The sequence below is a fragment of the Mobula hypostoma genome, chromosome 9 (assembly GCF_963921235.1).
Source record: "Mobula hypostoma chromosome 9, sMobHyp1.1, whole genome shotgun sequence".
In the NCBI taxonomy this organism is placed as follows: domain Eukaryota; kingdom Metazoa; phylum Chordata; class Chondrichthyes; order Myliobatiformes; family Myliobatidae; genus Mobula; species Mobula hypostoma.
Window position 1 is genome coordinate 1,819,840 of NC_086105.1, and position 23,265 is coordinate 1,843,104.

The 23,265-nt window shown below is 46.6% G+C and overlaps 1 protein-coding gene across 2 annotated transcripts in view; it reads right to left on the reverse strand.

Annotated features, from left to right (window-relative positions):
• Window positions 1-23,265, reverse strand: part of polr3b (polymerase (RNA) III (DNA directed) polypeptide B) — a 171,331-nt gene that overhangs the window by 111,371 nt on the left and 36,695 nt on the right. For both annotated transcript variants that reach the window (XM_063057575.1, XM_063057576.1), the window contains 2 exons: window positions 11,324-11,446; window positions 10,057-10,173 (listed from right to left, as the gene is read on the reverse strand). In XM_063057575.1, coding sequence (XP_062913645.1) covers window positions 10,057-10,173; window positions 11,324-11,446 — 240 coding nt within the window. The remainder of the gene's footprint in view (window positions 1-10,056; window positions 10,174-11,323; window positions 11,447-23,265) is intronic.

Genomic DNA, 23,265 nt, shown 5'->3' on the forward strand with positions numbered 1-23,265 from the left:
CCAGTACATAAGGATAAAGGGGAACAAAATAATTGTTACTCTGAATGAAAAAGAAGCAGAGCAAAAAGAAACATAATAAGATAAAGAACACAGTAATAAAAAACATAATATTAATAGATAAGATAGCTTATATACATAAATTGATTGCATGCCCCATAAAATGACCATAAAATTCCATCATGGCTGATTTATTATCCCCCTCAACACCATTTTCCTGCCTTCTCACTTCTTCTTTAAAGTGGAGATTGATAGGTTCTTGATTAGTCAGGGATTCAAAGATTACAGGGAGAAGGCAGGGGAAGGGCTTTGACAGGGATAATAAATCAGTCATGATGGAATGGAGGTGCAGAATTAATGGGCTAAATGCCCTAACTCTGCTCCTATGCTATGAATAGAGCCACCAGTTAAATCCAGCACAGATTTTATTTAACTATAAATACAGAAACTGTCAGGTGTGACCTAGTCACCACCCTATTAAACCAAGAAAAGGAGCAGTCTATATCTGGAGAACATGCCTGGCCATTTGCCTTCCATATGGAAATCTATGGCAAATATAACACTTATAACCTGTTAAATTACTGCATAGTTACACAGATACATGTACACTGCTCATTCAAAAGCTTTAGTCAGTGGCAGGACATGTCTGCTCCAATTACAGATGTTTGGGGCTGCTTTACAAGAAACAGATCTTTCAGCTCATATAATCTCAAACAAGAGAAAATCTGCAGATACTGTACAGGAAATCTCCAAGCAACACACACAAAATGCTGGAGGAACTCAGCAGGCCAGGCAGCATCTACGGAAAAGGGTATAGTCAACGTTTCGAGCCTAGATCCTTTATCAGGGCTGAAGAAAAAGACGAGGAATCAGAGTTAGAAGGTGGGGAGGGAAGGAAGAAACACAAGGTGATAGGTGAAACTGGGGGGGGTGGTGGGGAGCAAAGAGATGGGAAGTTGATGATGAAAGAGACACAGGGTTGGAGAAGGGGGAATCTGGTAGGAGAGGACAGAATGCCATGGATGAAAGAAAAGGGAGAGAAGCACCAGAGGGAGATAATGGGCAGCTGAGAAGATAAGGTGAAAGAGGGAAATGGGAATGGGGAATAGTGAAGGAGTGGCGCATTACTGGAAGCTCGAGAAATCGATGTTCATGCCATCAGGTTGGAGGCTACCCAGACGGAATATAAAGCGCTGCTCCTCCACCCTGAGTGTGGCCTCATTGTGATAGTAAAGGAAGCCATGGACTGACATATCAGAATGGGAATGGAAATGGGCAGTGGAATTAAAATGGGTGGCCACTGGGAGATCCTTCACCATTCCCTCTTTCACCTCATCTTCTTACCTGCTACCTGCCCATCACCTCTCTCTGGTGCTCCTCCCCCTTTTCTTTCTTTCATGGCCTTCTATCCTCTCCTATCAGATTCCCCCTTCTCCAGCCTTGTATCTCTTTCACCATCAACTTCCCAGCTCTTTACCTCCCCCCCCAGTTTCACCTATCACCTTTACCCCCCACCCCCCGGTTTCACCTATCACCTTTACCCTGCCCCCCAGTTTCACCTATCACCTTTACCCCCCACCCCCCCGGTTTCACCTATCACCTTTACCCTGCCCCCCAGTTTCACCTATCACCTTGCATTTCTTCCTTCCCTCCCCCCACCTTCTAACTCTGACCCCTCATTTTTTTCCCAGTTCTGATGAAGGTTCTCTGTGAATGTGTGGGTTTTCTCTGGACCAAAAGGTCCACATACAAAGACACGGTCAGTAGGTTAATTGTTCTGTGATTAGGCTAGGTTTCTGGGTGGTGCAGCTCATTGGGCCAGAAAGCCTGTTCTGCACTGTAACTCTAAGTAAAACAAATAAAAGGTCTTTTTTCTGGGTCTCTGCTGCAGTTTGTAATCTCCTCTTCTGTACAAGTCCCAAGAAATAGTTCACTTTCCAAATGCCTTGAAAAGCATCACGGACTGAACTTTCTTTCCTGTAATATTATTGATTATAGCAAGCAGACTGAACATTTGCGCAAGAGAATCTGCTATTCCACTTGGGTGGCCTACAACCCAGTTTTCCCTGCCTTCCTGTTCCACTCCTATCCTACCTGTCCAGTTCTGTTCCTTCTGCCCTGATCACAGTTTCCATCCAATTCCTCCCACTGTTACTGAGATTCATTACTCCCACCTCCTCCCACCCTATCCATCAGAGCTTCTTCTCCCCTGCCTTACCCTTCTCATCTGCTCCTCCACCAGTTTCCATCTCTCACCATTCTTCCCCCTCTAGTTTCACTTATCAGCTTCCTCTACCTCTCCACTCATCACCATCATCTGACTCCGTCTGCCCCAATATCTTCCTTATTTGTTTCCTTTTTATGGCCTGGAGAGTGGTGTCCATCATCAGAGACCCCCACCATCCAGGTCATGCTCTCTTCTTGCTGCTGCCATCAGGAAGAAAGTACAGGTGCCTCAGGACTCAAACCACCAGGTTCAGGAACAGTTATTACCTCCCAACCATCAGGCTCTTGAACCAGAGGGGATAATTTCACTCACCACATTACTGAACTGATCCCACTACCTATGGACTCACTTTCAGGATTCATCTCATGTTCTCGATGTTTATTGCTTATTTATTTATGTAACACCCTGGTTAAGATTTTTACTGCTGTGCTGTAGGTATTTCATTGTAGCAGTTCTGTAAGAGCAGTCTGTTCTGCTTTGAGCATGTTTGGGTCTGAGCTAAAGATAAGGGGTTGTGATGTCTATGCTTAGGAATGTAGTGTCATCCAATCAGGATGGTGGAATTGGGAGAAGGTTCTAGAGAATGCTGGGCAGAGAGGATTTTGTGACGGACACTGGTGTGGATTGAGGTCTTTCTGACAGGAGCTGGGAAAAGACAGGAAGGAAGAAGGCTGAGGATGCCGTCCCTGTTGCAGAAGTTGCTTTGTGCAGATGAACAGCTTCAAGGTGGAAGGACCAATACTCCCGTGAGTGAGCCCGTTTGTTCGAGATGGATTTTGAGAGACATCTAGAAGGTGGTGTGGGCTTTCACACAGACCGTGGGTCCAGCGTGCGAGTTAAAGGGAACTTTGAGATGAGTTCCAACTTATGAACCCATTTGGACTGGGTTAACTGTAATGGGCCCTTTTTATTTTTTTCTTTTCTTTTTCCTACTGTGTGTGTGCGCGTGCGCCCTTAACTCCTGGTGGAGTCGTCGGGGCGCCATCATGACAAGCTTTTGGTATGCTCATCGTACGGCGTGTCTTGGGCATCTGAAACCTGGTGGAGCCCATTCCTCTCCAGGTTTTTTTCTTACGAGGTCGAGTTGTTAGCTCGACACTCAACCCAGGCACGGATGGAGAGCGTGCAAGGGAGGGAGCCGGCCAGATTCGAACTCGGAACCTCTCGGCCCCGAAGTCCAGCGCTGATGCCACTACGCCACCAGCCGGCTTCATTTTTCCTACTAACTGTTCGATAAAACTAAAATTTGTTACTTACTTTATAATTGTTTGCAGTGTACAATCTGTTATTTCTTGCCGACTGGTGATTGCATGGGGGCAGTAATTACACAGTATTCATATAGATCGGGGTTTAGGTGGGCAAGACATCCTAACCACACAGGTTTGGCAGGACCCAACTCATATCGACTTTAGACGTATGGAGTCTGAGAATGGTGGATTTCTCACCAGAGTCCGGTGCCTGTTAGTGAGGAACTAATGAGTCACAACTATAGAGTCATCCAGTAAAAAGAGGTTTAATTTATTATTATTTTGTTCTTTGTATTATTGTGAATGTCTGCAAAAAGCAAAATCTTGGGGTTTTATATGGTGACATAAATATACTTGGATAACAAATTTCCTTTGAACTCATTACCCACCTACCTCCAACTGGTCCATCCGCCTATCACCCCACTGTCCTCATCTGGTTCCACCCTTCACCTACCAGCCCTTGTCTCACCTCCCCTCTCCCCTCTCAACACAACCTCCCCCCCACACTCACTAAGCAGGTCTCAATCCAAAACAGGTGCAGCCTGACTTGCAGAGTTCCCCCTATTTCGCTCCATGTTTCAGAATCTGTAGTTCCCTGTGTCTTCACTAAAACTGTCAGCGTAAATGTAGGATGTGGTTCAGGGCACAGGGTGATCTGGAGGTGTTCGTCCTTGCAGGCCGCTGCAATCTTTTGTCTCCACCTGGGCTGAGCTAGTTATGATGCACAATCTACCCCCTGTGCATCACTTCCCACTGCTCAGCACCTTCCTGTTCCGTTCTATCTGATGCATTTATCCAGCTTTCCATTAAATAATCGGCAGCTCCTTCAACCTCTCCCTGTGGGACCAAATTTCACACCCTCACTTTAAACCCCTTCCTTTCAATCCTGATGAAGAGTCTCAGTCCGAAATGTTGACTCTTCACTTCCCTCAATATGTGACCATAAAACGTTGGTGCAGAAATAGCAATTTGGCCCATGGGTCTGCTCTTCCATTCCATTGTGGCTGATTTATTATCCCTCTCAATCCCACTCTCCTGCCTTCTCCCTGTAATCTTTGATGCCCTTACTTATCAAGAACCAGCACCTTGCTTTAAACATACCCCAAAACTTGGCCTCCACGGCCATTTGCTGCAATGAATTTCACTGATTCACCACTCTCTGGCTAAAAAATCCCTGTTCATCTCTGTTCTAAATAAACGTTGCTCTGTTCTGAGACTGCGCCCTCTGGTCCTATACTCCTCCACTAAAGGAAAGATCCTCTCTAACTAGGCCTTTCAATATTCGCTCGGTCTGAACGTCTTAAATTGCAGTGAGGACAGGTCCAGAATCAAGAGCTCCTCGTACATTAATCCTTTCATCCCAGAATTATTCTCATAAATCGCCTCAAGACCTTCTCCATTGCCAGCACATCCTTTCTTAGATAAAGGGCCAGAAGCTGCTCACAATACTCCGTGTGGTCCAACCAAAGCCTTATAAAGCCTTCAGCATTACATCCTTGCATTTGTATTCTAGTCCTCTCAGAGTGAATGCTAAGATTGCATTTGGTTTCCTACCACCGACTCACCCTGCTAGTTAACTTTTAGGGAATCCTGCACAAGGACTCCCAAAGTCCCTTTGCACCCCTCATTTTTTAAATTTTATTCCTGTTTAGAAAATAGTCTACACCTCCTACCACTTCTTTGCCTATGCTTCTAAACTGTCCGGGTCCTTCTGCAGACTCCCTTCCCCTCCACATATCTTTCTATCGTTTGCAAACTTGACCACAAAGCCATCAATTCTGTCATCCAAATCATTAATATATAACGAGAAAAGAAACAGTCACAACACAGACCCCCATGGAACACCATGAGTCACCGGCAGCCAACCAGAACCCTTTATACCAACTCTCTGCCTCCTGCCAGTCAGCCAATCTTCTATTCACGCTAAGATTTTTCTGTAATACCATGGGCTCTTATCTTGAAGATAATTCTGAAATTCCAAGTAAACAACATCCACTGACTCTCCTAGGCTGCCTATCTTTATGAGTTCCTCCAGCATTTCGCACTTGTTTATCCAATAAAGTGTTTCTTCCAAATTCTGGATAAGATTTATTGATTCATATCTTGTATCTGGCCAAGACCCTTCATCAGGAATGGTGAAGGGTGAAGATCCCTGACTCACCCAGTTCTGACGAAGAGTGGGGACCTGACTCAGTCAGTCTTGACGAAGAGTGGGGACCTGACTCAGTCAGTCCTGACGAAGAGTGGGGACCTGACTCAGTCAGTCCTGACGAAGAGTGGGGACCTGACTCAGTCAGTCCTGACGAAGAGTGGGGACCTGACTCAGTCAGTCCTGACGAAGAGTGGGGACCTGACTCAGTCAGTTCTGATGAAGAGTGAAGGTCCCTGACTCAGTCAGTCCTGACAAAGAGTGAAGATCCCTGACTCACCCAGTCCTGAAGAAGAGTGAAGATCCCTGACTCAGTCAGTCCTGACGAAGGGTGAAGGTCCCTGACTCAGTCAGTCCTGACAAAGAGTGAAGATCCCTGACTCACCCAGTCCTGACGAAGAGTGAAGGTCCCTGACTCACCCAGTCCTGACAAAGAGTGAAGGTCCCTGACTCACCCAGTCCTGACGAAGAGTGAAGGGCCCTGACTCAGCCAGTCGTGACGAAGAGTGAAGGGGGGGACTGACTCACCCGCTCCTGACGAAGGTTGAAGATCCCTGACTCAGCCAGTCCTGACGAAGAGTGAAGATCCCTGACTCAGCCAGTCCTGACGAAGGTTGAAGATCCCTGACTCAGCCAGTCCTGACGAAGAGTGAAGATCCCTGACTCAGCCAGTCCTGACGAAGAGTGAAGGTCCCTGACTCACCCAGTCCTGACGAAGAGTGAAGGTCCCTGACTCACCCAGTCCTGACAAAGAGTGAAGATCCCTGACTCAGCCAGTCCTGACGAAGAGTGAAGGTCCCTGACTCAGCCAGTCCTGACGAAGAGTGAAGATCCCTGACTCATCCAGTCCTGACGAAGAGTGAAGATCCCTGACTCAGCCAGTCCTGATGAAGAGTGAAGATCGCTGACTCAGCCAGTCCTGACGAAGAGTGAAGGTCCCTGACTCACCCAGTCCTGACAAAGAGTGAAGGTCCCTGACTCACCCAGTCCTGACGAAGAGTGAAGATCCCTGACTCAGCCAGTCCTGACGAAGAGTGAAGGTCCCTGACTCACCCAGTCCTGACGAAGAGTGAAGGTCCCTGACTCACCCAGTCCTGACGAAGAGTGAAGATCCCTGACTCAGCCAGTCCTGACGAAGAGTGAAGGTCCCTGACTCACCCGCTCCTGACGAAGGTTGAAGATCCCTGACTCAGCCAGTCCTGACGAAGAGTGAAGATCCCTGACTCAGCCAGTCCTGACGAAGAGTGAAGGTCCCTGACTCACCCAGTCCTGACGAAGAGTGAAGGTCCCTGACTCACCCAGTCCTGACAAAGAGTGAAGATCCCTGACTCAGCCAGTCCTGACGAAGAGTGAAGGGGGGGACTGACTCACCCGCTCCTGACGAAGGTTGAAGATCCCTGACTCAGCCAGTCCTGACGAAGAGTGAAGATCCCTGACTCAGCCAGTCCTGACGAAGAGTGAAGGTCCCTGACTCACCCAGTCCTGACGAAGAGTGAAGGTCCCTGACTCACCCAGTCCTGACAAAGAGTGAAGATCCCTGACTCAGCCAGTCCTGACGAAGAGTGAAGGTCCCTGACTCAGCCAGTCCTGACGAAGAGTGAAGATCCCTGACTCAGCCAGTCCTGACGAAGAGTGAAGATCCCTGACTCAGCCAGTCCTGACGAAGAGTGAAGGTCCCTGACTCACCCAGTCCTGACGAAGAGTGAAGGTCCCTGACTCACCCAGTCCTGACAAAGAGTGAAGATCCCTGACTCAGCCAGTCCTGACGAAGAGTGAAGATCCCTGACTCAGCCAGTCCTGACGAAGAGTGAAGGTCCCTGACTCACCCAGTCCTGACGAAGAGTGAAGGTCCCTGACTCACCCAGTCCTGACGAAGAGTGAAGATCCCTGACTCAGCCAGTCCTGACGAAGAGTGAAGGTCCCTGACTCACCCGCTCCTGACGAAGGTTGAAGATCCCTGACTCAGCCAGTCCTGACGAAGAGTGAAGATCCCTGACTCAGCCAGTCCTGACGAAGAGTGAAGGTCCCTGACTCACCCAGTCCTGACGAAGAGTGAAGGTCCCTGACTCACCCAGTCCTGACAAAGAGTGAAGATCCCTGACTCAGCCAGTCCTGACGAAGAGTGAAGGTCCCTGACTCAGCCAGTCCTGACGAAGAGTGAAGATCCCTGACTCATCCAGTCTTGACGAAGAGTGAAGATCCCTGACTCAGCCAGTCCTGATGAAGAGTGAAGATCGCTGACTCAGCCAGTCCTGACGAAGAGTGAAGGTCCCTGACTCACCCAGTCCTGACAAAGAGTGAAGGTCCCTGACTCACCCAGTCCTGACGAAGAGTGAAGATCCCTGACTCAGCCAGTCCTGACGAAGAGTGAAGGTCCCTGACTCACCCAGTCCTGACGAAGAGTGAAGATCCCTGACTCACCCTGTCCTGACGAAGAGTGATCCCTGACTCAGCCAGTCCTGATGAAGAGTGAAGATCCCTGACTTAGTCAGTCCTGACGAAGGGTGAAGATCCCTGACTCACCCAGTCCTGATGAAGGGTGAAGATCCCTGACTCATCCAGTCCTGACGAAGGGTAAAGGGCCCTGTTTCAGTCTTGTCAAAGGGTCTCAACTGTCCATTTTCTTCGTAGGTGCTGCCTGACCATTGAGTTCCTTCAGCTTTTAGTGTGTTGCTCCAGAGTTCCAGCTCCAAAGGAGAATAATCGGATATTGTGCACGTGGATTTTCAGGCCTTTGACAAGCTGCCACATGAGGTTGCTTAACAAGTTAAGAGCCCATGGTAGTACAGGAAATATACCAGCATGGATAGAACATTGGCTGATTGAGCACCCAGTAGGGAAACTGTGGGAATAAAGGGATCCTGTTCTAACTGGCTGCTCATGACTAGTGGTGTTCCACAGGGGTCTCTGTTCAGACCGATACTTTTTACGTGATATGTCAGTGATTTGGATGAAGGGCTTGAAGGCTTTGTGGTCAATTTTGTGGACGATACGAAGTTAGATGGAGGGGCAGGTAGTGTTGCCAAAGCAGAGAGGCTGCAGAAGGACTTGGTCAAATTTAGAAAATGGGCAGAGATGGCAGATGGAATAGTGTCGGGAAGTGTATGGTCATGCACTTTGCTGGAAGGAATAAAAGAATAGACCATTTTCCAAACAGGGAGAGAACTCAAATATCAGAGGTGCAAAGGAACTTAGGAGCCTTTGTGCAGGATTCCGTAAAAGGTTAATTTGCAGGTTGATCTGGTGGTGAAGAAGGCAAATGCAATGTTAGCACACATTTCGAAAGAACTAGAATATAAATGCAAGGATGTAATGCTGAGGCTTTACAAAGCACTACTGAGACCTCACTTGGAATTTTGTGAGTAGTTATTTAAGAAAGGATGTGCTGACATTGGCGAGGGTTCAGATGAAGTTCACTAGAATGATTCTGTGAATGAAAGGGTTACCATATAAGCATCGATTGAAGGGTCTGGGCCTGTACTCACTCGAATTTAGAAGAATGAAGGGGGGATCTCATTGAAACCTATCGAATGTTGAAAGGCCCAGACAAAAGTGGATGTGAAGAGGATGTTTCCTTTGGCGGGGAGTCTAGGACCAGAGAGCACAGCAATTTAGAGGGATGACGAATTTAGAACAAAGGTGAGGAGGAATTTCATTAGTCAGAGGGTGGTAAATCTGTGAAATTCGTAGCCACAGGCAGCTGTGGTGACCAGGTCACTATGTGCAACTAAAGTGGAAGTTGATAGGTTCTTGATTAGTCAGGGCAGCAAAAGTTATGGGGAGAAGGCAGAAGAGCGGGGTTAAGAGTGAAATGGATCAGCCATGATGGGCCTAATTATTTAATTCTGCTCCTTTGTCTTATATTTTTCCAGCACTTGTTGCTTGAGCTTTTAGTGTGTTCCTGCAGAGTTTTGGCACCTGTAACGTTTGGTGTCTCTCTGCTGTAGTTTGAGCTCTTTCACCCACTGTACAGTCTTCCTCAATGTCCATAAGCTCACAGTTCTGGAATCACGTTTGCAGATAGCTTCTTTGCCTTTTCAACCATGTCAAGGAGGGTTTTACAGTTCACAAACATGACAGGCATAAGACCAACAAGAGAAAATCTGCAGATGCTAGAAATCCAAGCAACACACACAAAATGCTGGAGGAAGGCTGGGTCTGCTGAGTTCCTCCATCATTTTGTCTATGTAGCCATATGATTAGCCTGGTGCAATGCTGACTGCTTGTGGTTCTACGCTGCCATGCACATGGTGCTACGCTGACTGGCACATGGTGTGACTCTGACTGGCACGCGGTCTGATGCTGACTGCTTGTGGTTCTACGCTAACACGTGGTTCTACGCTGACTGTCACGTGGTGTGACTCTGATACTTACTGACACGTGGTGTGACGTGGGTGAGCACAGTTGACAGTATTGACACACGGTACAGCACTTACCGGCACGTGGGTGAGCACAGTTGACGCAAGTAGTTCCCGGGCCTCCTCCATCTTCGTCTTCTTGGGGCCTCCCCACATCCTCTGCCTGCGTACTTTATTCCCGATGTACTTCAGTGCCTGCGGGTCAGAGGAAAGGAGTGAATCGTGCAGAATTAAAAGCATTTACAACCCCAACACAGAGTTGCAAGAGTATCGAATAGTACAGCACGGTACAGGATCTTCAACCCATGAAGTTGTGCTATCTTTTAACCTACTCTAGGGTCAACCTAACCTTTTCTTCTCACATAGCACTCCATTTTCCTATTATCCATATGCCTATCTAAGAGTTTCTTAAATGTCCCTAATATATCTGGCTCTACCACTATCCCTGACAGGGCATTCCATGCACACACCACTCTGTGTTAAAAACCTATCTCTGACAGTCCCCTCTGAACTTTCATCCAATACCTTAACATTATGCCTTCTTGTGTTAGCGATTTCCATCCTGGCAAAAACAGTCTGGCTGCCCACTCGAACTATGCCTCTTATCTGGTTGTACATCTCCATCAGTTATCTCACTCCAATATCTAGTCAGCTCGCTCCAGTGTCCCCTCCCCTCCCTCCAGTGTCCCGTCCTCTCACTCCAGTGTCCCCTCCCCTCGCTCCAATGCCCCGGCCCCTCGCTCCAGTACTTTTACCTTTTAAATATCTTATCAAAGCAGTGGTCAAATAAATAAATAACCAATAGCAAAACCCTGACTTGAACTTTGAATTGTTTTTCCACATAAGATGGAGTCCCATTTACAACTGCTGAACGCTGTGTTTTGTTGCATGTTGCACTCTGACCGACATACCACAGCAAATTCTTAATATATGTAAATGTATATGGTGAATAAAGATGACTCTTAATTAATAACAATACTTCAAAAACACTATATTGTGATACATTGCAAGATACTGAGATTACCTTGGTCACTTCCATTAAATCCTGTTAAAATATTTAAGAAGCAATTATTTTTCCATTTTTGCTCTCCTTTTGCATTACTTGTTAATTTAATTAATATGTATACACACACACATACATGTATTTCTCACTATAATTTAGTTTTTTATTATATATTGCAATATTCCACTGCTGCAGAACAACAATTTTCAGTACCATATATGCCAGTGATATTAAACCTTATTCCGAAGAAACATGAGCTTTTGCAGTAGGTTTTCAGTCTGATGCTCTAACACTGATCAAAAGGCAGATTTTAAACAGAGGTTTATAACTCTACAGACACACCTGCATCTGGGTGAAGATCTGAGCTTTCTGACACTCTTCCAAACTCGGAGCGAAGGCGGACATCACAGGGTCCTCTGTCCCAATCATCTGCACAATCTCCTGATCGCTCTCCACCCCCATGGCCTACAATAGGAGTGACAGAGATGGGCAGTATTCGATTTCCAGTCAGCACAGTAACATTTGCTTATGCTAATGTGGTATTGTTGGCTGCATGAATTCAGAGCAGCCACTGGTGTTTCTCTCACACTTCTGCCATCTGTCTTTGGCAAAGAAGCAGAAGACAGACTCGGCAACCAGAATTTAATTTGTCCGCAAGTTAATAAATGTGTCCACGTAGATTATAAATCTCCAGGTAGACTTTCAAATCGGGACATTCTGCTAAATAATTTAAAACATAAAGAATGTAAATATAAACACAGTTGTACTGTTCTATGACAATGAGAGATGCTGCAGACGTTGGGAAATCCAGAGCAACACACACAAAATACTGGAGGAACTCAGCAGGTCAGACACCATCTATGGAGGGGAATAAACAGTTAACGTTTTGGGCCGAGACCCCTCATCAGGACTGGAAAGAAGATACCAGAAACTTCTACGGTCTTTTCTTTCTCTCTGGGCAGAAATGTCAAATACCAGAGGGTATAGGTGAGGGGGGAAAGTTTAAGGAGATTTGAGAGGCAAGCTTTGTTTTACAGAGACTAGCGTGGATTGTGGTGGTGGAAGTAGATATGATAACGCCATTTAAGAGACTGTGCGAGACATTAATATGCAGGGAATGGAGGGATATGGATCATGTGCAGGCAGGCTGGATTATTTGATTGGTCTATTATTGTCATATGTACAATCCTGCTTTGTTGATTTCTGAATTCCTACTTTCCCAATCCTCAAGTTGAGGTTTGCGTCATAAACCTATACAGTAAGCTAGAAGTGTCTTCAGAATAATATACAATTTATAGGGATCAACCGAGTACAGTACCCACACCAAGCTGAAGCTGTACCAGAGCTGCGTTCTGTCCACACTCTTGTACAGGTCAGAATGCTGGTGCATGACAGAGAGCGACCTTGCCAAGCTGTCGTCATTCCACCACAAGCCTCCGGAATATCCTCCATATTTTCTGGCCAAGAGAGATCTCAACCGTGCCCTATTCCTTCACTGTCACCAAGAGGACATGGCCACAATTATAATGAGGAAACGTTGGAGATGGATTGGGCATGTGATGAGAAGAAAGGCAAACTCCCTCACAAGACAGCACTCATTGGACCCCTGAAACACGAGACAAACACAACTAGGTGCTATACTGTAGAGGTAGAAATGAGGACCCTGAACCACACCTAAGGCCAATATAAGATGTTTTTGAGACCCAACTTGGAGTACTGTGTGCAGTTTTGGTCACCTGCCTACAGGAAAGATGTAAACAAGGTTGAAAGTATACAGAGAAAATTTACCAGAATGTTGCTGGGTCTGGAGGACCTGAGTTATAAGGAAAGATTGAATAGGTTAGGACTGTATTCTTTAGAATGTAGAAGACTGAGAGGATATTTGATAGAGGTATACAAAATTGAGGGGTATAGATAGGGTAAATGCAAGCAGGTTTTTTCCACTGAGGTTGGGAGGGAGTACATCCAGAGGTCATGGGTTAAGGGTGAAGGGTGAGAAGTTTAAGGGGGACATGAGGGGAAAACTTCACTCAGAGGATCATAAGGGTGTGGAATGAGCTGATAGCACAAGTGGTACATGCAAGCTCAATTTCAACGTTCAAATGAAATTTGGATAGGTACATGGATAGTAGGGATATGGAGGGCTATAGTCCTGGTGCAGGTTGTCGGCAATAGGCGGTTTAAATGGTTTTGGCATGGACTAGATGGGCCGAAGGGCCTGCTTCTGTGCTGTACTCTATGGCTCTATTAGAGAAGAAGGCCACAGCAGCAGCTTAATGAGCAGTAAGTAAGGCCAATAGAACAGGCGAACAGGCCATTTGATCCGAAGTGATGATGATGCTAAATGGTGACTGCTTTGCTTGTATCTTCGGAAACAGCTCTATTTCTATCTTTGATATCCCCTTTTTCCTTTTCAAGGTTCTTTTGAAGACACTGACCTGGAGTTACACTCTGACTTTGGTTCTTTGTGGGAATGGGACCCGCTCTCAGGGCCTTATGACTGGCTGCTTTTTGATATCCCAAGCCCGCTTTCAGGGTGCCAGATCTTCGTGGCTCTGGAGATGTGCCGATTCAAGGCCGGTGCCCCCGACAGAGGCGTTCCGGGAGAAGATGGAACACCGGGAGCAGTGAGTTAGCTGCCGTGGGCTGTGTGCCCAGAGACCTGAGTCGTTTTCGGACCAACTCTCTGGGCGCAGAGCTCGGAAAAAGCGACGCAACAGACTTTTTAACATCATAAGTCATGTTATGTTTCCCTTCTCACTCGAAATGGGGACACCTCTTTTTCCGTGTTAGATTTACTCATTGAAACCTATTGATCCTACTCATCCGTTTCCCAGTGAACTAGTCCCATCCAGAGCCTTCCAAAAACCTGTCTTATCCATGTACCTTTCTAAATGGCTTTTAAACATTGTTAATTTGCCCGCCTCAACCAACTCACTTCAATCACAAACAAGAGAAAATCTGCAGATGCTGGAAATCCAAGCAACACACGCAAAATGCTGGAGGAACTCAGCAGGCCGAGACCCTTCAGCAGGATTCCAGTCACAGCACCCTTTGCATGAAGAACATCCTACAGATGTCCTCTCTAAATATCCTACCTCTGACCTTAAACCTTGCCCTTCTATGTTTAGTAGCCCTTCCCTGGGAAAAAGAGCACAAGGCTGTGTGCTTAGTCCCCTGCTCTACTCGCTTTATGCTTATGACTGTGAGGCTAAGCACAGCTCCAGTGCCATAAGTAAGTTTGCTGAGGACACCACTGACATTGGCCGAATCAGTTTGTAGGAGGGAGACTGAAAACCTGGCTGAGTGGTGCCACAACAACAACCTCTCACTCATTGTCATCAAGACCAGGGAGCTCATTATTGACCTCAGGAGGAGGAAATTGGAGGTCCGTGATCCCGTCCTCAATAGGGGGAAATCAGAGATAGAGAGGGTCAGCAATTTTAAATTCCTTAGTGTTTTCATTTCAAAGGATCTTTCCAGGGCCCAGCACATAAGTGCCACTATGAGAAAGCACAGCAGTGCTTCTACTAAAAGGCATGACATCTAAAACTTTGACAAACTTCTATAGATGTGCGGTGGAGAGTAAATTGACTGATGGCATCACAACCTAGTATGGAAATACCAATGCCCTTGAACGGAAAAGTCGACAAAAAGTAGTGGATACGCCCCAGTCCATCCCCACCACTGAGCATGTCCACAAGGAGCGCTGTTGCAAGAAAGCAGCAGTCATCATTAACTATTCCCGCCATGCAGGCTATGCTCTTTCTGCCATCAGGAAGAAGATACAGGAGCCGCAGGACCCTTACCACTAGGTTCAGGAATAGTTAATCCTCTCAACCATCAGGGTCTTGAATGACAGGGAGAACTTCACTCACCCCAGCAGTGAACTGTTTCCACAACCTATGCACTCAATTTCAAGAACTCTTCATCTCACATTCTTCATATTTATTGACTTATTTGTTTAATATTATTATTTTTGTTTTTTTTGTATTTGCAGGTTGCTATCTTTTGCACACAAGTTGTTTGTTCATTATGTTGCGTACGTTTTCATTGATTCCATTGTTTTCTTTGCATTTACTGTGAATGCCCACAAGCTCAAAGTAGTATACGGTGACATGTATGTAACATGATATAAAATTTACTTTGAAGTCTCACCTTGTCTGTGCCATAATCACCTTATATAAACACTATCCTTTTTTTGACAATATTATCAATCTTTTCCTTTGATCTATTATGATCTGTATCATCTTCTACTGTAATCTTCTCATTCATCTTCACTGGTTGGATGATTTTCCTGTCGTTGTTTTAGCGCTGAACTATTGTGAACTGAATTACTTCTGCAAAACCTGCTGGTTAACTGTCCAGCTGCCATTATCCTGTTCTTTATCAGTTGTCTCCTCTCCGTTTCCACTTTGCTCTTATCTCCAAACAGTTACAGATCCTGGCTACTTAAATGCCAACCACAGACAAGATGTAATGATACCTGCAAAGGTTACTTGACTGCATGCAGTTATTCCTAACTGTGCTATCAATTCTAACCACCCCCCCCCTACCCCAGAGACATTTAGGATGACATGTAAAAACTGCCTTGACTCCTATTAACACGGAAAACTACAGACCCATGAGAGGATGGAATAGGTGATTGTTCCTCAGTCTGACACAGTCTGTCTTTGCTAGGCTAGCCAGACACAGAGAATGGCAACTGTACAATGTCAATGTGAACAAAACTTCATCAAAGCACAGCACACCTCCACCCTGGAGCCTTTTGCTAACCAGCTCTGGACATCTGCAGTGCTTATCTCTGAAATACAGCTTTGAGCAGATAAATCTGCTTACTGATGTTAAATGTTTACAAATAGTACCATGGCTTCGCGTATCGAACTGTGAGGAAATGCTGCCCTCTCCTGGTGACTCACTGACATAAATCACAGCACCAAAAGATACTGGAGCAGAATTAGACTATACAGCCCACTGAGTCTGATCCACCATTCAATCATGGCTACACACATCAAAGTTGCTGGTGAACGCAGCAGGCCAGGCAGCATCTCTAGGAAGAGGTACAGTCGACGTTTCAGGCCGAGACCCTTCGTCAGGACTAACTGAAGGAAGAGTGAGTAAGGGATTTGAAAATTGGAGGGGGAGGGGGAGATCCAAAATGATAGGAGAAGACAGGAGGGGGACGGATGGAGCCAAGAGCTGGACAGGTGATAGGCAAAAGGGATATGAGAGGATCATGGGACAGGAGGTCCGGGAAGAAAGACGGGGGGGGGGGACCCAGAGGATGGGCAAGGGGTATATTCAGAGGGACAGAGGGAGAAAAAGGAGAGTGAGAGAAAGAATATGTATAAAAATAAATAATAGATGGGGTACGAGGGGGAGGTGGGGCATTAGTTGAAGTTAGAGAAGTCGATGTTCATGCCATCAGGTTGGAGGCTACCCAGACGGAATATAAGGTGTTGTTCCTCCAACCTGAGTGTGGCTTCATCTTTACAATAGAGGAGGCCGTGGATAGACATGTCAGAATGGGAATGGGATGTGGAATTAAAATGTGTGGCCACTGGGAGATCCTGCTTTCTCTGGCGGACAGAGCGTAGGTGTTCAGCAAAGCGGTCTCCCAGTCTGCGTCGGGTCTCGCCAATATATAAAAGGCCACATTGGGAGCACCAGACGCAGTATATCACCCCAGCCGACTCACAGGTGAAGTGTTGCCTCACCTGGAAGGACTGTTTGGGGCCCTGAATGGTGGTAAGGGAGGAAGTGTAAGGGCATGTGTAGCACTTGTTCCGCTTACACGGATAAGTGCCAGGAGGGAGATCAGTGGGGAGAGATGGGGGGGACGAATGGACAAGGGAGTCGCGTAGGGAGCGATCCCTGCGGAATGCGGGGGGGGGGAGAGGGAAAGATGTGCTTAGTGGTGGGATCCCATTGGAGATGGCGGAAGTTACGGAGAATAATATGTTGGACCCGGAGGCTGGTGGGGTGGTAGGTGAGGACCAGGGGAACCCTATTCCTAGTGGGGTGGCGGGAGGATGGAGTGAGAGCAGATGTACGTGAAATGGGGGAGGTGCGTTTAGGAGCAGAGTTGTCTACTATTAGACTACTGACTCTCACAGCTATCTGGACTATTCCTCTTCTCACCCTGTCTCTTGCAAAAACTCCATCCCCTTCTCGCAATTCCTCCATCTCTGCCGCATCTGCTCTCAGGATGAGGCTTTTCATTCTAGGACGAGGGAGATGTCTTCCTTTTTTAAAGAAAGGGGCTTCCCTTCCTCCACTATCAACTCTGCTCTTAAACACATCTCCCCCATTTCACGTACATCTGCTCTCACTCCATCCTCCCGCCACCCCACTAGGAATAGGGTTCCCCTGGTCCTCACCTACCACCCCACCAGCCTCCGGGTCCAACATATTATTCTCCGTAACTTCCGCCACCTCCAACGGGATCCCACCACTAAGCACATCTTTCCCTCCCCCCCCCCTGCATTCCGCAGGGATCGCTCCCTACACGACTCCCTTGTCCATTCGCCCCCCCCCCCCATCCCTCCCCACTGATCTCCCTCCTGGCACTTATCCGTGTAAGCGGAACAAGTGCTACACATGCCCTTACACTTCCTCCCTTACCACCATTCAGGGCCCCAAACAGTCCTTCCAGGTGAGGCAATACTTCACCTGTGAGTCGGCTGGGGTGATATACTGCGTCCGGTGCTCCCAATGTGGCCTTTTATATATTGGCGAGACCCGACGCAGACTGGGAGACCGCTTTGCTGAACACCTACGCTCTGTCCGCCAGAGAAAGCAGGATCTCCCAGTGGCCACACATTTTAATTCCACATCCCATTCCCATTCTGACATGTCTATCCACGGCCTCCTCTACTGTAAAGATGAAGCCACACTCAGGTTGGAGGAACACCTTATATTCCGTCTGGGTAGCCTCCAACCTGATGGCATGATCATCGACTTCTCTAACTTCCGCTAATGCCCCACCTCCCCCTCGTACCCCATCTGTTACTTATTTTTATACACACATTCTTTCTCTCACTCTCCTTTTTCTCCCTCTGTCCCTCTGAATATACCCCTTGCCCATCCTCTGGGTCTCCCCCCCCCTCGTCTTTCTTCCCGGACCTCCTGTCCCATGATTCTCTCATATCCCTTTTGCCTATCACCTGTCCAGCTTTTGGCTCCATCCATCGCCCTCCTGTCTTCTCCTATCATTTTGGATCTCCCCCTCCCCCTCCAACTTTCAAATCCCTTACTCACTCTTCCTTCAGTTAGTCCTGACGAAGGGTCTCGGCCTGAAACGTCGACTGCACCTCTTCCTAGAGATGCTGCCTGGCCTGCTGCGTTCACCAGCAACTTTTATGTGTGTTGCTTGAATTTCCAGCATCTGCAGAATTCCTGTTGTTTGCATTTTCAATCATGGCTGATGTATTTTCCCTCTCAACCCCATTCTCCTGCCTTCTCCCTGTAATCTTTGATGTCCTTATTAATCAAGAACCTATCAACCTCAGCTTTAAATATACCCAATGACTTGGCATCCACAGCTGTCTGGGGCAATGAATTCCACAGATTCATCACCGTGGCTAAAGAAATCCTTCCTCATCTCTGTTCTAAATGGATGCCCACTATTCTGCAGCTGTGCTCTCTGGTCCTAGACTTCCCCACGAAAGGAAACATCCTCTCCAAATCCACTCTATCTCGGCCTTTCAATATTCAGCAGGTTTCAATGAGAGTCCCCCTTATCCTTCTAAACTTCACCACAAGTAACTTTAAAGAGCTTCTCAAACTCACTTCCAACCATCTGAGTTTGGGGATTCCACAGGGTCTAGGTATATCCAGAGAGGAGAGACCATGTTGATTAAAACCCACCAGAACATCCTGCATTGACGAATGATAACTCTACAGCAGCGGTCCCCAACCACCGGGCTGCGGACCGGTATCGGGCCACAAAGCATGCGCTACTGGGCCACGAGGAAACGGTATGATTTGGTGATATGAGTCAGCTGCACCTTTCCTCATTCCCTGTCACGCCCACTTTTGAGCTTGAAAGCACGCAAGATCATTACGCACGCGTCATCCACGTCAGCACGGGAAGGAGATCAACTCTTCGAGCTTGCAAATGATGGTAGGCTGGAAAGTATGTTTGACATAACATACTGCTGCCACACAACAAATTTCACAGCATGTCCTAGACAATAGATCTGATTCTATCCACACCTCACACCATCTATCTGGCCTCATTTACCGCACCACTGTCAACCTTCACTGTTATAATGCAAGTAAATGAGTTGAGCTGACTGGGTGAAATTAAAAGTGCTCTTCTTCTCATTTTTTATATAAAACCATTTCCAAAAACACTTAGGAAGAAATTAATGATAGCTGAGGAGAGACCTTCCTTAACAGTAAGGTTTTACCTCAAAAAGGTAGCATTCATCATCAAGGACCCCATCACCCAGGACATGTCCTTTTCTCATGGCTACCATCAGGGAGGAGATACAGAAGCCCGAAGACACACACCACACAATTCAACAACAGCTTCTTCCACTCTGCCATCTGTTTTCAGAATGGATATTGAACTCACGAACACTACCTCATTACTTTCTCTTTGTATTTTTTTCCACTAATTTAATTCATTAATATATTTCTTAATGTAGCTTACATATTTATATATATTGTAACGTACTGCTCCTGAAAAACAACATATTTCACAACAAGGGAAGCATGGTAGTGTAGTGGTTAGCACAATGCCATTACAGCTTGGGGCGGTCTGGATTTTGGAGTGCATTTCCGGTGCCGTTCTGTAAGGAGTCTCTGTACGCTTTCCATGCGGAATGGATAAGTTTCTCAGGGTACTCTGGGTTCCTCCCACAATCCAAAATTTCACTGAGTAGTGTGACGAGAATACACATAAAATTAAGATGTTGGCTGGCCTGGGTTAGCATCAGTGACGTCAGCAAGTGGTCTGCCACCTGCCCTCAGGGGAAGGAGAGATAAGGAACAATGGAGCAGCGTCTGGAGATGTGTAATGAAGGGACGTGGGAGAGAGAGCTGTCTGGAGCGGCTCCCCCTTTTGAACCCTGAACTGTTTGAAGTGATGGACAGGCGATACCCCAGCAGGGGGATAAAAAGGGACCGGTTTGCTAAGGCAGGACACACGCCACCCGAGGTAACGAGACCCTGGAAGCGGTACGCTTCTCACGAGTCGGTGGGAAGTACCAGACAACGGCCAGGGTGGAAAGGTACGATCAGCAGGAACCCGGTGTGTGTCCGCCCTTGCCTGGGTGCCGGGTTCACTGCAGAGGATCGACCGCATCTGGAGGAGGGGTCACGGTCGGTGACCTCAGGTGACATCACCAAGGACCCGCCCAAAAGCTGCTTGTGAGCCATATCGCCGGTCTGTGAGTGAAGCCGTGTCTGAATGATCAGTTGTTCCTGTTCTCTCTCTCTCTTCCCCCACGTTGTCCATCGCCATGGCAACGATTACTGCGAACTGAACTACTAAACTGGACTGAACTTTGAGTCACTTTGAAATTTGGTCATTTACCCCTAGACAACGGTAGAGCTTGATTGATGCTGTTATCTTAATTCTGTGCACATGTGTGGTTATCATTGCTGAACTGTTGCATTTATTATCCTTTCGATTACTGTGTTGCTTGTTTCTTTAATAAAACTTTCTTAGTTCTAGTACTCCAGACTCCAATTGAGTGATCCATTTCTGCTGGTTTGGCAACCCAGTTACGGGGTACGTAACAGTAGGTAATCTGGTCACTGTAAATAGTCCTGTGATTAGGTTAGGGTTAATCTGGGTAGTGGGGTTGCTAGGGAGTCATGGCTCCAAGAGCTGGAAGGGTCAACCCCATGTTGTATCGCCAAATAAGAATAAAAACAATAACAAAATAAGCCAGTGATATTAAACTTCATTCTGATGCAGGGGGAGAGACACAGAAAGTACAGAAATGGGGATGATTCTGATACAGAGGCAGGGATAAGAATCAGGCACGGTTATCAGCCCTTGAGCTCAGTTGTCCATTCCATCCATGATACCCATCTACACCGGGAACATTAGACTTAATTTGGCCCACATTCCTCGAAACCTTTTCTACGTATGTACTGTACCTGTCCAGGTGTCTTTTAAATGTTGTTAATCTTTCCTCAATCCCTTCCTCCTGCAGCTCATTCCATATACTGACCAAACATAGAAAACATAGAAAGATAGACAACATACAGCACAATATAGGCCCTTCGGCCCACAAAGTTGTGCCGAACATGTCCTTACCTTAGAAATTACTAGGGATACTCATAGCCCTCTACTTTTCTAAGTTGGGAAGTAAGTTATTTAAACAAGAGGAGATGAAACTCCCTCCTTCAAAAGCCCTTAAATGCTTTAGTCTTGAATTTCTAGATAAAGATGTACATGTTGTGGAACTAAAGCTGACGTAAGAAATTAAAGAGACATCAGGTAAGATCTAACCGAATGGCTCTGGTTCCAAACAGCTGAATGCAACTTGGTTCAATTGAACTCTGATCACCGGGCTGTACTACTCCCTGAGTGTAGGCAGAAAATGAAGACCACAGCAGCAGTACAGAGGACCAAGAAGGTATGGATTAGAGAGTCAGAGGAGCGCTAACAGGTCTGCTTTGAGTTGGTAGACTGAACAGTATTCTGGGGTTCATTTTCACGTCCAAATAAGTACAGTCCGAATTAGCCTACTGCTCTACTTTCTCTATAACTATGCCTGTGTGGCCAGGCACAGCTCTAATGCCATGTATAAATTTATTTACAACACGGTTATTGTTGGCAGAATATCAGATGGTGATGAGAAAGCGTACAAGAGTGAGATAGATCAGTTGGTTAAGTGATGTCACAGCAACAACATTGCACCCAACATCAGCAAGACTAAAGAATTGATCGTGGACTTCAGAAAGGGTAAGACCATAAGACTATAAGATATAGGAGCAGAAGCAGGCCATTTGGCCCATCGAGTTTGCTCTGGCATTCAATCATGGGCTGATCCAATTCTTCCAGTCATCCCCCCTCCCCTACCTTCACCCCATACCCTTTGATGCCCTAGCTAATCAAGAACCTATCTATCTCTGCCTTAAATGCACCCACTGACGTGGCCTCCACTGCTGCTCGTGGCAACAAATTCCACAGACTTTACCAGACTAAAGTAATTTCACCACATCTCTGTTCTAAATGGACATCCTTCAAACCTGAAGTCGTGCCCTCTTGTCCTAGAATCCCCTACCAGGGAAATAACTTTGCCATATCTAATCTGTTCAGGTCTTTTAACATTTGGAATGTTTCTGTGAGATCCCCCCTCATTCTCTTGAACTCCAGGGAATACAGCCCAAGAGCTGCCAGACGTTCCTCACACGGTAACCCTATCGTTCCTGAAATCATTCTTGTGAATCTTCTCTGAACCCTCTCCAATGTCAGTGTAAAATAAAGAGCCAAAACTGCACACAATACACCAAGTGTGGTCTCACGAGTGTCTTATAGAGCCTCAATATCACATCCCTGCTCTTATATTCTATACCTCTAGAAATGAATGCCAACATTTCATTTGCCTTCTTCACAACCGACTCAACCTGGAGGTTAACCTTTAGGGTATCCTGCACAAGGACTCCCAAGTCCCTTTGCATCTCTGCATTTTGAATTCTTTCCCCATCTAAATAATAGTCTGCCTGTTTATTTCTTCCACCAAAGTGCATGACCATACACTTTCCAACATTGTATTTCATTTGCCACTTCTTTGCCCATTCCCCTAAACTATCTAAATCTCTCTGCAGTTTCTCTGTTTCCTCAACACTACCTGCTCCTCCACTTATCTTTGTATCATCGGCAAATTTAGCCACAAATCCAAATCATTAACATACATTGTAACAAGCAGTGGTCCCAACACCGACCCCTGTGGGGTCCACTAGTGACTGGCAGCCAACCAGAATAGGATCCCTTTATTCCCACTCTCTGCTTTCTGCTGACCAACCAACACTCCACCCATGCTGGTAACCTCCTTGTAATTCCATGGGCTCTTACCTTGGTAAGCAGCCTCATGTGTGGCACCTTGTCTCAGTAAGAAAAGGGAACACACCCCATTCCTCACTGAGGGATCAAACGTGGAAAAGGTGAACAGTTTCCTGGGTGTTAACATTCCTGACAATCTATCCTGGGCCCAACATATCCATACAGTTGCAAAGAAGGCATGACAGTGGCTATATTTCATGAGGAGTTTGGTGACATACCAAATCTCCTCAAAGAAACTCTCAAATTTCTACAGATA